The 12791-nt window shown below is 54.3% G+C and overlaps 1 protein-coding gene across 2 annotated transcripts in view; it reads right to left on the bottom strand.

Annotated features, from left to right (window-relative positions):
- Window positions 1-12791, bottom strand: part of KDM2B (lysine demethylase 2B) — a 117233-nt gene that overhangs the window by 67197 nt on the left and 37245 nt on the right. For both annotated transcript variants that reach the window (XM_069497631.1, XM_069497629.1), the window contains exon 9: window positions 5116-5231. In XM_069497631.1, the coding sequence (XP_069353732.1) occupies window positions 5116-5231 (116 nt within the window). The remainder of the gene's footprint in view (window positions 1-5115; window positions 5232-12791) is intronic.

The following is a 12791-nucleotide window of genomic DNA, read 5'->3' as shown; positions in this document are numbered from 1 at the left end:
TCCAACCCCACACCACCTGGCACTGCCCAGCCTGTACTGCCACAAAGGGCTTCCTCGGACACAAGTCTCAGGTATGATCTGAGACCGTCCTGACACTGGGGGAGGCACAATCGGGTCTGGAGCAGAAGGCCACATGGAGATCCCCCGAGGGAGGTTTCTTACACGGGAGGAAGAAAAGGTGGAGACAGCTCTGTGTATCAGAACCCTAAAGAGGTCTGGGCCCCAGAGGGATTCCGAAGGGTGGCAGTTCGGGGTCTAGAGATGGGATGACAGCGAAAGATGGGAAGGAAGCAACATCACTGATGGACCTGGCAGGATGAGCCTTCCGGAAACTGCATCCTGTGCAGTCAAGGGAGGAACAAGGACGGCAGGAGGGTGCTCCCTTACTGCCACCGCGGGGCCCCTCTCCTCCAGAGGCTACACAATGGGTCTTCCACGTCCACACTCACAGCTGGCTTGCTTTCTTGCCCTCTCACCCAGGGTGTCTCTGCGAGGGCCAGAGACCCTTCCTCCCTTCCCTGATCCTCCAGGAGCTCAGGGAGTTGGAAGTTAAGCAAGCACACTCTCCCACCCCAGCTGCCCTGGTCTCTCTGCTGACAATAAACAAATGACATTCTGTATCTGAAACAAAGACAAACACAAGCAGATCTAGGTTCTCCACTGGCCCTAAAATACTATTTTCCTGCCTTTCTCGAAATGCCCACCTGGAAAAGGCCCCAACTTGGCCGTCTCTGAGAGACCTAGGTCTCACTCAGCTCCTGCCCACTCCTGCTAACTCAGTTTTCAGCTTCGAGGGCCTTTTCCCAAGGTGAGGGCCTCATTCCTCCCATCTGCACACTGGGTCCATTTGATCTCCCTGCCGCTGGCAGGTGGTGTGCTCTGCAATGAGATCATGGCCGTCACATGCTTTCGAGCTCCTTGGGGGGATGCATGGAGTTGGGATCATAATCTAGCGGTTTCCTTGGCTCCAGCTACTTTCCTGAGAACCCCAGTTTTATTGCTGCGATAGTATTGACCTTTTTTCACAGTTAATGGATCAATGCCCTCTGGAATTTAAAAAAGAGGGACTCCAGCATGAAGTAGACCTTGATTTCCTGTGAAGAAGGGTTTTGGGGGGATCGCAGCCCCACCCCTAACAAGGGCCAAATGATTTTGAAACAAATTGCAGGCTGAGGACAGACAGATGCTCACTCTCATCTCCTGACATTGGTCTTGATTGGTAAAACTCTGAAGTTGGTTTGCAACTTTTGAAATTTTCGGACACCATCCAAGCCACCCTGCCATTGATAGACACAATGACCATAGGTTACTCTTTCTAGATTAGAAAAAAAAAAAATGAGGGGGCTGTATTTCAGGAGGGGAAAGTAAGTTTCCCTTCTTTGTTGCTGAACCCAAGGGAAACCAGCTGGGTGAAAACAAATGCTGATGAAGGAATTCAAAATTTTTAAATTTTTTTTTAATTTTTTTTTTCCAAGAGAGGACTGCAGGAAACAAAATTTGCAAAGAATTGACTTACAAACAGGTTGTCGCCTTCCACCCTTCGCCTTCAAAAGGTTTCAGCCACATGCCTGGGGACATTAAACACACGATTGCTCAACATTATTTGTTGACAAATCCGGAGCCTCACCAAATCGAGTTGTTAACCAATGTCAATCCAAAACAAAGGGCAAGGCAGTCAGAAAGCATGCAATGCTCCCAGCCTGGAGGGACATCAGTCTGTCAGGATCTCAAGGGTTCACTTTGAGTTCCAAAGGCCCGTTGGTTGTGTGGCACCTGGCCTGAGCCCTGCCTTGGAGGCCCAAGTCATCTCAGAGCTGAGTGACTACAGGAGATGAGAAGAGTAGGTTTCTCAGGGCATCTAGGTCTCAAGGACTTGGAAAAAGTAAAATATGAGGGTGGGTGGAAGTGTCCTAAAATTTGTTTTTCTCCTGGAAAAAAAAAAAAAAAGTCAATGGGAAAAAAAAAAATCCAATGGTAGAGGGAAGGGGAGAGGTAGGGTAAATTATTTGCAATTTCCAAATAGATTCACTGGCCAGGAAGGAATGGGGTGTGCTGGCATTACCTTTCCTGGGAAGGCTGCTTTCACTAGAGCCATTAGGGGGGAAAAAAAGACAAATATGAGAGACGGCAGTTTAATGCGTGATCATTTGGACCATCCCTACCACTTATCAACCTAACCGAAGTTAAAACTATGTAGTGATTGTTGAGACATTATCTTAAAATAGCAAACAGGCAACATATCCACTTGGGTGTAGTTCTCGTATCACTCTTCGTATTTTCAGAATGGGGGGGAAGGGAGATTTCATCTGCAACGGGGGGAAATGGAAATCCACCAGTCTCCAACTCCTGCATGTGTTCAGGCTATGGGCAGTGACACTGCATGATGAGGTCACCTATCATCCAGCCCAGAAAAATGAAGATGGTGATAGTAAGACATAGCTTCCTAAACCCAGGAGGACCCTGGGGTTCCCTACTCTGGATGGGGGGCCCCCACCATGGGCCACAAAGGCCAATTCCTTCTTCAAGACAAACCCACACCATAGAGCTTGGAGACTGACAATTTCCTCTGTCCCACCCCCTGCATTCGGTTTCTAAGCAAAGCCATGTTATAGGACTCTTTAAAAACTATTAAATATTTTTAAATGGCCATAACCTTCTTAGGCAAGCTCTGGGGGATGTGAGGAATTAAGCTGTAGCGAGCTGACAAGGAGCGCTGGCATTTCATCTGGCTTCTAGTGCTCTCTCCCCAGCGCCTTTTGTCTGCCTTGGCTCCCAAGACATAAACAATTGGGCCTTGTAGCCAAGCCCCTCTCCAAAGACCAGAAATCAAAGCAGATTAAACAGACTGCCGCTGGTTCCAGCCCGCCAGCCCCCAGCCGCCAGCCTGCTTCAGTGAAACCATATGGGGTGCCCGGCTCAGAGGACAGGGACAGCGGGGTCTGGGGGAGGGGACCCTGCCCTTCCCCACGTGGATGCGATATCCCACATAAGCTCAGTGGGTCACTCAGGGGTCCGCTCCGCTCGTTACCCTGCTTCCTGCCTCTTGGAGCCGGTGGGGGAGGGGAGCTGGGCTCCTAAGGGAACAAGAGGACCCAAATCCACTGAGTCGTACAATCGGATTCCCAGGGGGAGGGGACGGCTGCCCAGCAAGTTGCCAAAGCCTTTAGAAATGCCAGCCTGAGTCTGGCTTTCAGGAATTGCCTGCGAAGTCCCGGGCCCGGCTTCTCCCCCTAGATTGCTCCTTTTCCATCCCACACCTGCTCGCCTGCTCACGCACAAACTGGCCCGTTCTTTAGGGCCAGCCAAGGAACAGTTGGCCGGAGCCCCGGACAGCACTCGACCCAGACTGTGAGATGACCACTTGTGCCCAAGTGGTGCCTTTCTCCTGAACGTCACGGGACAGCATCCCTCAGACCAGGCCCCGGGCTGGCCTGCCCCAGACGGGACAGGGACAGTAGGCAACAGAGAAGTAAAGGAAGAAAGTCCACAAAACAAGGGCCCCAGCCCAGACTCAGGTGTCTGCAGATCCGGGCATCCCAGGCAGCAAACGTGCCAATCTGCAGATGTGCACACGTCCCTGTGGCACCAGGCCACTGACTAGCACTCCAAAGGGTCTCCAGGAAACCCCCAAACGAGGCCCCTCAACACCAGGACTGTGAAGAGGTTCAGAGACACACACAGTGGCTAAGACTTTTTCACTCATGTATACGATCCCATGAAAACCAAGGCCTGAAAACAAGACCAGGAAAGACGGGGGCTCTGGGCAGAGCAGCTGCCTGTGTGAGACGTTTCCTTGGGGTCCAGGCACAGCAGCACCTCGCTGGGGCAAAATGCCGTCTCTGAGGCAAAGCCCAAGAAGAAATGGTGTGGTCTATCCATACGATGGAATATTACTCAGCCATAAAAAGGAAGACGGTACTGACAAGCGCTACAACATGGATGGATCTCGAAAACATGCTAAGTGACAGTCACAAAAGGCCACATGTCATATGACTGCACTTTAGAGTGTATGTCTAGAATAGGCAAATCCGTAGACAGAAAGTAGATTGGGGGTTTCCAGGGGAGGAGGGGACAGGGAAACAGGGAATGACTGCTCATGGGTACGGGGTTTCTTTCTGGGGTGATGAAAATGTTCTGGAATTAGTGGTGATGGTTGCATGACCTTGCATATATTCTAAGAACCATTGAATTCTGCACTTTAAATGCTGCATTTTATGGTATGTGAATTATATCTTTTTTTCTCCCCCCCCCCGAATTATATCTTAGTTTTAAAAAAAGAAAGCAAATATTTGAATAGCTATGTAAAAAAAAAAAGAGGAAGAAGAAGAAATGGGCCCCTTTTTGTCCCAAGCCTCCAGTGTCTGACCCCGTTTCAGGCCTGGGGACACCTGGTCAAGTCCCCACATGGGAACGGAGGGCCAGGCTCCAAGCCGCCGCTGCTGTTCAGGGGAAACTCGCCGAGAGGAGGGAACACGACAGGCGCCTGAGCCTCAGCCCTTCATCCTTGGACATGGGGCGGGGGGCACTCGGTGTCTGAGAAACCATTAATGTCATTGCCGAGGGCCGAGGAAAGTCTCAGCCCCAGGGAATCGGGGATCCCCCGGCAGACCCTGAGACCTGCGCAGAGATGGGACCGGGGGCTCACAGACACTGGCTTCCTCAGGGGCTCTCCCCAGTCAGATCCGGGGGTCAGATCCGGGGTCCCCGGAAGACTACATGGCCGAGACCTGACCTCAGACCAGGCCAGACCCTCTTTCCAAGGTGCACACCCAACCCCCACACGACAGCACCAAGATCGCCCCGCCCCTCGCACCCCTGTCTTCACGTGAGGAGGAGGAGGAGGAGGAGGAGGCAGGGTCCCTGAGCTCCCTCGGGGCTTTCTCAAGAGATACTTCCTCTTCCACAACGGGGTTTTGGCTGCCACCGGCCAGGAGTGAACAGAAACTCCGGGGCCCCTGGGTGGGGCTCCTGCGGGCATCCCCATGGGCTAGAGGCAGGGAGCGGGAGGGAGCAGGGACCTGCAGAGGGATTCAGAGTGACCTACTCCACACACCTGAGCGCCAGGCAGAGCCCAGGGGCCAGGCACGTGCGCGAGGAGAGAGGGAAGCCCCTTACCCGCGTTCTGTCCTCGATCTCATAGATGCGCAGCTGCATGGGCACGTTGAAGCTGTGCAGGATGTTTCCACCGAACACCAGAGAGTCTACAGGGGTGTAGACCGCATGGATCCAACCTGGCGGGGAGGGCAAAGACAGGATGAGCCGCTGGCCCCCTGGGGTCTCTCTCTTATGAAGCTGTAGGGAAGGGAGCCAGCACGCAGGAGGACGCAGGGGGCCAGGAGAGGACCCCGGGCCAGGAGCGACGGTGCTCAGGGACAGCCAAGGCTCCCGCCCAGCCGAGAGGACTCAGTCTGGCAGCCCCAAGTGGCCGCTGGCTAACTTGAGTCGGGGGGGTGGGAAGCTGTAGACCAGCCCCCACCTCTAGGACCTTGACAACAGAAAGCTTCCTCCTGGGACTGGGCTGCAGCTGCCACCAGAGAGGCAGTCCCTTTTCCCCACCTGCATGCTGGCCAGGGGCCTGGAGCCCCACCTCCCAGCCTGCACACCTGCCCTGAGCCTTTTCCTGTCATCCCAGCACACGCCACTCTCAGGTGGGGTCACAAAGGATGGTTCGGAGCCACAATGAAGAAGTGACATCTTGCCAGAACTGGGGGACCCAGACATTCTCCTCTACCCGAGTCCACTTTCTGTCTTGAAACTCCTCCCAGGCCCATTTCCAAGTGGTCTCCTGGGCCAGTCGACACTTGTACCCCCACGTCACCTCTGCCTCCTCTCTGCCCCACAGGCCACGAGCCGCTGGGACTCTCTCCTGCACAGGGCAGCTTCTCCGCAGCTGGGACCGCAGTTCATCTGCCCAGGCTCCCAGCCCAGAGCCAGGCACAGTCGTCACGACAAGGATAATGAGGTGCCCGCCTTGTGCCAGGCACAGGGGTCTCTGGGCTGTCCAGGCCTTAACTCATTAATTCTCTACAAAAGCCCTAAAATGTACATACTACATTCAACCCCAATTTACAGATGAGGAAACTGAGGCACAGGAAAACGAAGTCACTCATCAGGATTTTGAACCCAGGAAGTCAGCCTCCACGAAGGCTGGGGAAATTGTTCAACATGTCACGGCCACATCTCAGTCCACTCTGGCCACGCTGCAAGTGTTCAAGAGACCCACACGTGGCACCCGCCTGCCGGGCCGCAAAGCGCAGAGCTGGGCGACAGGCAGTATTACAGTCAACCCCAATTCTCGGGCACTGAAACCGAGGGTACATGGAGGAAAGCCACTTGCTCAATGAAGTCACAGCTGGCAGGGGACAGCAGCTCCGTTTTTAGCCACTACTCTGCATCAAAGGCTCAGCACAGGCCTGTGAGTCCCAGGGGACAGGCATGGAAACAGGTAGGGGCAGCAAAAAGAGAAATGCAGGGAGAAGGAAGGAGGCAAAGACAAGGACAGACAGAGGCAGAGACTCACAGCGAAAGCCGAGTTGGGGGGTGGGGTGACGCAGGGAAGGTGGCGGCACCCTAAGACCCTGAGCCTCGACGAGCCACTGTCCTCTCTCCTCCAGCCCGTGTGCTTAATTCTTTCACTCTGAGTTAAATTGCAGAGCCTGACACCCCCTCGAGCCTGAGCGGTTCCAGGCCCTCGCCCCCAGTGAGCTGAAACACGCCAGCCCTGAGTCATGGGCAGCCGCCGCCGCTGGGAGCAAAGCGGCCGCCTGGGATGGCGGCGCAGAGGCTGCGAAGCCACTGCTGGCGCCTGTGCCGGACACTCAGCCGCTGGCCCTCCCTGCCGGGGACAGTGCATAGAACAGAGCTGGCCGTCCGCAGGGGAGAGCAAGGGAAAGCTCGTCACCAAGAGCCCAACGCCGCCCAGCTCAGGAACGAAGCCTTTGCTTTATGCAACCTCGCTCTGTGCTTAGCTCCCTGGGCCTCTGCTGTGTCTCAGAGGCGGCTGCTCTGTTGGCAAGGTGTGCCATGGTCGCCAGCGACCGTCGCGCCCCCAGGCCCCCTTCCTTATGATTCACTCTCTGCACAGAAGACTGGGACCTGGGACCACCAGGTTCAAGGGCCTGGCTTTAAGACTGTCCCCTCTCCTGGGGACAGGATGAACTGAGGGAGACCACTCCCTCCGTGCTGGGGAACGTGGTGAGCAAGTGCTCCATTGATATACGCAACTGCCACTGATACGTGCGGTAGTCTCAACCCCCCGTGAGGGCTCTGGGAAAGGACGGTGCCCACGTAAATCCGTATCTACCAGCCCTGAACGCTTCCTGCTCTCCCGGCAGGTGGAAAGGCAGACACACCTGACTTACATCTGTTACCCTGATGTGGGAGCAAAGAGAAAAAAACAGAAGGGAGGCCGGGCGCGGTGGCTCACGCCTGTAATCCTAGCACTCTGGGAGGCCGAGGCGGGTGGATCGCTCGAGGTCAGGAGTTCGAGACCAGCCTGAGCAAGAGCGAGACCTGCCCCCCCCCCCGTCTCTACTAAAAATAGAAAGAAATTATCTGGCCAACTAAAACTATATAGAGAAAAAATTAGCCGGGCATGGTGGCGCATGCCTGTAGTCCCAGCTACTCGGGAGGCTGAGGCAGTAGGATCGCTTAAGCCCAGGAGTTTGAGGTTGCTGTGAGCTAGGCTGACGCCACAGCCTGGGCAACAGAGTGAGACTCTGTCTCAAAAAAAAAACAAAACAAAAAAGAAAAACAGAAGAGAGTTGCTACTGCAAGTGGGAAGGCAGGGAATCTGTATGCCCAGACATTGGAGGGATCTAGAAGCTTCCCAAGCCAGGGCCACACAGGTGGGTCAGGCAGCCCCCCTCCCACCCTGGATTAGAGTCACTGCCCGGCCCCTCCCCCAGCCCTGCTCACATCTGCTTCACCACTGACATGCGACCCTCAGGAAGAACCAGGAGTGGCAATGACAGTGTTCCCAGCCCTGTCCGTAACCCGATGGCGTCTCGCTCGAGACAGCCCAGGGAGCTTGAGAGCAGGTGTCCCAGGCTGGAGACTGGGTTGGGGAGGCCGGTATCTGCCTCCTGCTTCCAGGCCAGAGTCACTGACAATATGAAGGCAATAAACAGCCTATTCGGGCCAAGCGACAAGGGACAGATCCAGTCATGGAGGGAAAGCCAGCGACCCACAAAACCTACTGACAGGGTATCCCCACGTCTGCCTCCACCTTTGCGGCTGCTACAAGAATAAACCCAAAGGTCACAGAACTCGGGGGCACCTCACAGACACCCACGACCCAGCTGGGCCGTGGCTTCCTTCAGGAGCTTCAGTGACCTCCCTGTGCTGGAATGGGACCGAGACCAGGCACCGTGGCTGCCGAGACGGCCTCTCCTCTCAACCTCACAGCTGGCTGCAGGGGCCAGTTACCTCGTTCCCCCCAGAGTTAGAAAAACGGGGACATTTCATGTGACCATCTGAATTGCTTCCTTCCCAAACGGGAGGGCCGGCACGCCAGGCCCCCCTCCCGCCTGGCCCCACCTGGTTTCCCACGGCCTCACCACCTCCCGCAGCACCTCCAGCCTGCTTCACTGCTGCCCCCTCCCGGCTCCAGCCCCATTTTATGGATGCAACATCTGAGGCCCAATCACGTTACACCCCTAAGGAGCTACTGTTTCTGAGACTTGCTGCAGTCTGAGAAATACCCGGGGCTACCATGAAGTGTGGGTCTTGGGTGGTTCTTGCTACAACGCAGCCCAAGTCACAGATCTCCAGGGTCCCCCCCAGGGACTCCCACCCTTGGATGTGGAAAATAAGGTCCCCACCCTGGGCTCCACCACCCTTGCTGCCGCCTGGCTGGACACATACGCAGGAGGGAGGGACTCTAACGCCCCCGCCCAGCCCCTCCCACACCGCCTAGCACCAAGCAGGCCCTCAAGAAAGTTTGTTAAATGAGCAAACAGTGCTCCCAAAGTCACCAGCCAAGAAGGAGGACCAGACCCCAAGTCTCCTAACTCCCAAGCTGACGGAGCAGCACATGGGTGTACCTGGGAATGTGGGCTCTGAAACGAGGCACCCTGGGTTCCAACTCCAACCCTGTTGCTTATTAACTATAGAACCTTGGGCCTCAGGTACCTCCTTTATTTAAAAAAAAAAAAAATTAAAGGGATGTTAAATTTTTCCTCACATGCTTATAGAGAAGATAAATAGTGTGTGGGCAGTGTTCATTGCTCAGGACTGTTAACTGCAGCTCACCTGGGCTGACGCAGCCAGAGGGGGAGGCTGAGCCCACACACGTGGTCAGGATGCCGGCCCAGATCAGGTGCGGATGGAGGGAAAACACATCACCTGGTTCATGCAGGTACTTAAGGTCTCTGCCTTCCTATTCCTTGGAGATGACTTCATCGCCAACCTTCCTCACTGCTAAACATAAGGCCTGGCGACCCCCAGACACCCCTGACTCTGGCCTCAGTGCTCCTCACCCTGATGACGTCTTCTCACTTCCTCTGCCTCATCGCAGGCTGCCCAGCTCAACAGGACAAATACAAGCCCCTTTCTCTGGGTCACTCTACTCCTTGGCCACGTGCAACAGTCTTCCTCTTCCAGGCAGCCTTCCTGGATTACCCAGGAATGAGCCTAAAGAACCACCACTGCTAAAGCACAGCCAGTACCCAATCCCTCCATCCATACACACAAGAAGAAAAAGTTAAACTGCATCTCACAAAAATATTTGGCCATTGAAAATGCCCGGCGTGGTGGCACGCACCTGTAGTCCCAGCTAATGGGGAGACTGAGGCAGGAGGATTACTTGAGCCCAGGAGTTCAAGGCTGCAGTGTGCTATGATGACATCACTGCACTCCAGCCTGGGTGACAGAGTGAAAGTCTTCTCTCTAAAAAAACTGAACTGAAATAAAATAAAATAAAATATTCCTAACCCATCAGCATCACGTGAGCTTTCAGAGAGCTGAAGACCCTTCAAGTGACAGCGTAGGAGGAGACATGCCTAAGGTCACAGCGTGGGGATGAAAACCCAGGGCAGAGGTGGGAAACGCTAGAATTAGATTCTCCACTTCAACACAGAAAAACGCCCATCCAGGGAGCTGCAAGAGCTTCCTGGATTCCCTAAGGCTCTCTCCCCGAAAGCCACAAACCAACCACCACAATCTCAGCTGTCTGTCTGTCTGTACAGGGCAGAGAGGGCAGGGATGCTAGAGAGAATCCCCAGGCCCTGGGAGGACCCAAAATAAAAATCTAGGTCTGTGGAATCCAAGACTTAGTCTGTTCGTTTTCAGCAGCTGGCAGAATTTGGGAAAAATAAAGATGGTGCAGATTTTCGTAAACTCAAAATTATTAAATTTAAAGTACTGTCCTTTATTCTGAAATTTTGTACTTGCAACTTTTTTAGTGTAGGAATAGTCTTTCTTTTATAATAGATGTTTGTTGGCTTTTTTCTTTTAATGAACGTTCATCTTTAGCAAAATTACAACTCAGTAACTCTGTAACAGTTCCCAACTTTTTTAATTGCATTGATCCACGAAATCAATGTCTGGGAACCTCTGAACTATTTTGTCCCCTCATCCCCCCGCTCAGGAGGTGACAAACCTCAACTATCCCTTTTCTACTTTCCAGAAATCCAGGAAAAAACCTGAGTGTCGGCCGGGCGCGGTGGCTCACGCCTGTAATCCTAGCACTCTGGGAGGCCGAGGCGGGTGGATTGCTCAAGGTCAGGAGTTCGAGACCAGCCTGAGCGAGATCCCGTCTCTACTAAAAATAGAAAGACATTATATGGACAACTAAAAATCTATATAGAAAAAATTAGCCGGGCATAGTGGCGCATGCCTGTAGTCCCAGCTACTCGGGAGGCTGAGGCAGTAGGATCGCTTAAGCCGAGGAGTCTGAGGTTGCTGTGAGCTAAGCTGACGCCACGGCACTCACTCTAGCCTGGGCAACAAAGTGAGACTCTGTCTCAACAAAAAAAAAAAAAAAAAAAAAAAAAAAAACCTGAGTGTCTCTCACTCATGACCCTTAGGGCCGAAAGTCTTTGCTGGGGTCTAACTTGAGTCCTGCTTGCTGCAGTTCCAATCCACATCTCCTCTTCCTGCCTTCAGCAGGCACATGCCTGCTGTGGCCTTAGATGCTGTTTCTCGAGACCGTCCCCAAATTGCTTAAGTGGCTTAAGTCACCAAAATCGGCACCCTTCCCACCCCACATTGGGGCAAAGTGATGAACCCCCACCAGGTCTGCGTGAGAAAGGGACTCCAGGCCTGTCCCCCCAGGGCTGAGGAGGCCGGACACTCAGGGGAAGGGGTTGGGACAGATCCCGAGGGTCTGGAAGTTCAGGTCCACCCCACCCCCTAGCAGAGATGGGACAGCTGAGGTGCAGAGAGCAGAGACCAAGGTCACAAAGTCAGCGGCAAGGCCAAGAGCACTGCAGCGTCCCACGGACTCCGCCAGGGCCCATCCACCAGTACCTGCAGAGTGGCTTGTGCACACTTTGAGAAGGACACCACCTCCCTCCTTCCCCAGCCTCCATTCCACACCTGCAGGGTGTCCCCCCAAATACTGACCACCACGTGCAACCCCTTCTGTCCAAAGCCGGGCTCCTCCCCTTCCCTGAGTCAAGCAGGTCTGAGGACGGACCTGGGGCCACGGTAACAAAGTCACCCCCACTAAACCCTGCCACCTCCAAATCCCAAATTTCCCTAAGAGAGAAGTCTCCACCTTCTGCCCAACTTTCTAGAAGAGCCCAGGAGTGCAGGTCCCATCCCCACAGCAGGAACCGCCACCACAACCGCATCAGCCCCTTCAGCTGATGCCACACACTAGTGCTTGGTGTCTACACCCAAGGCCAGCTTCCGGCCCAACTCCCAGAAACTTCAGTGCAACCAGCTTCTCCATCTAATGGATCTTAGTGGCCTCAAAGGATACTCTTGGCCTCTAGTCCAAGCTTCCACCCAGTGGTAGATTCTCTGCAAGCTCCTTGACACACCCATATCTAGCTTCTACTTGTATAACTCCAGTGATGGGGAGCTCACTATCTAACAAAGCAAGTTATTCCAAGACCTTTTGCCCTACCTCTTTCAGAAGACAATCCTCCCCTGGCTGGCTGCAGTTGTCACACACCTTTACTTCCTGGGTAAAATAACCTAGTTCCTCCTGCAAAGTCATCTCTCCTGATGTGCCTTCCAGATTCCTCTCCCTCCAGGTCGACTTACCCTCCAAAGCACGATGACCAAGAGGAACGAAACCTTCTACATGACTCCCTCATTCTATACAAAGCGACTGTCACCTCCCTCATCCCGGGTAAAATGCTTCCATTAATGCAGCCTAAGACTAAATTTCCTGACTCCTAGGTCATAAGCCACGTCCACTAGTGACTCAGCCTATAACCAGGCCAAAGCCCTTGGTGCACCTCCACACAACAACAGGCAAGTTGGTGGTAGCTCACTGGGTCCTCACGGCCACTGTAGGGAGTCTTAATCTCATTTCACAGATGGGAACACTGAGGCACAGGCAGGTGAAGTCACAGAGCCTGAATTCGAGGGGAGTCCCTGCACTGCCCTTCCCCAGAGCCTGCCTCAGGGTAACCCGCCCCCCTCACCGGAGGACCACTGTTATCACCTCACACAGAAATCTCACAGGAAGTCCTGTGGAGGCAGCAAACATCCCCTGCAGGCGGGCCCCAGGCTTCCAGCCGACAGGCAGGGACATGCGGGTCAGACGTGAGGGGAAACTGGGCTGCCCCCCCCCCACCCACCACAGCTTGAGGCCTGCCCACCGCCCCCCCAGGGGC

This window comes from Eulemur rufifrons, chromosome 21 (assembly GCF_041146395.1).
Source record: "Eulemur rufifrons isolate Redbay chromosome 21, OSU_ERuf_1, whole genome shotgun sequence".
Classification (NCBI taxonomy): domain Eukaryota; kingdom Metazoa; phylum Chordata; class Mammalia; order Primates; family Lemuridae; genus Eulemur; species Eulemur rufifrons.
Note: the sequence above shows the minus strand (reverse complement) of the source record. Positions and strands in the feature narration are given on the sequence as shown.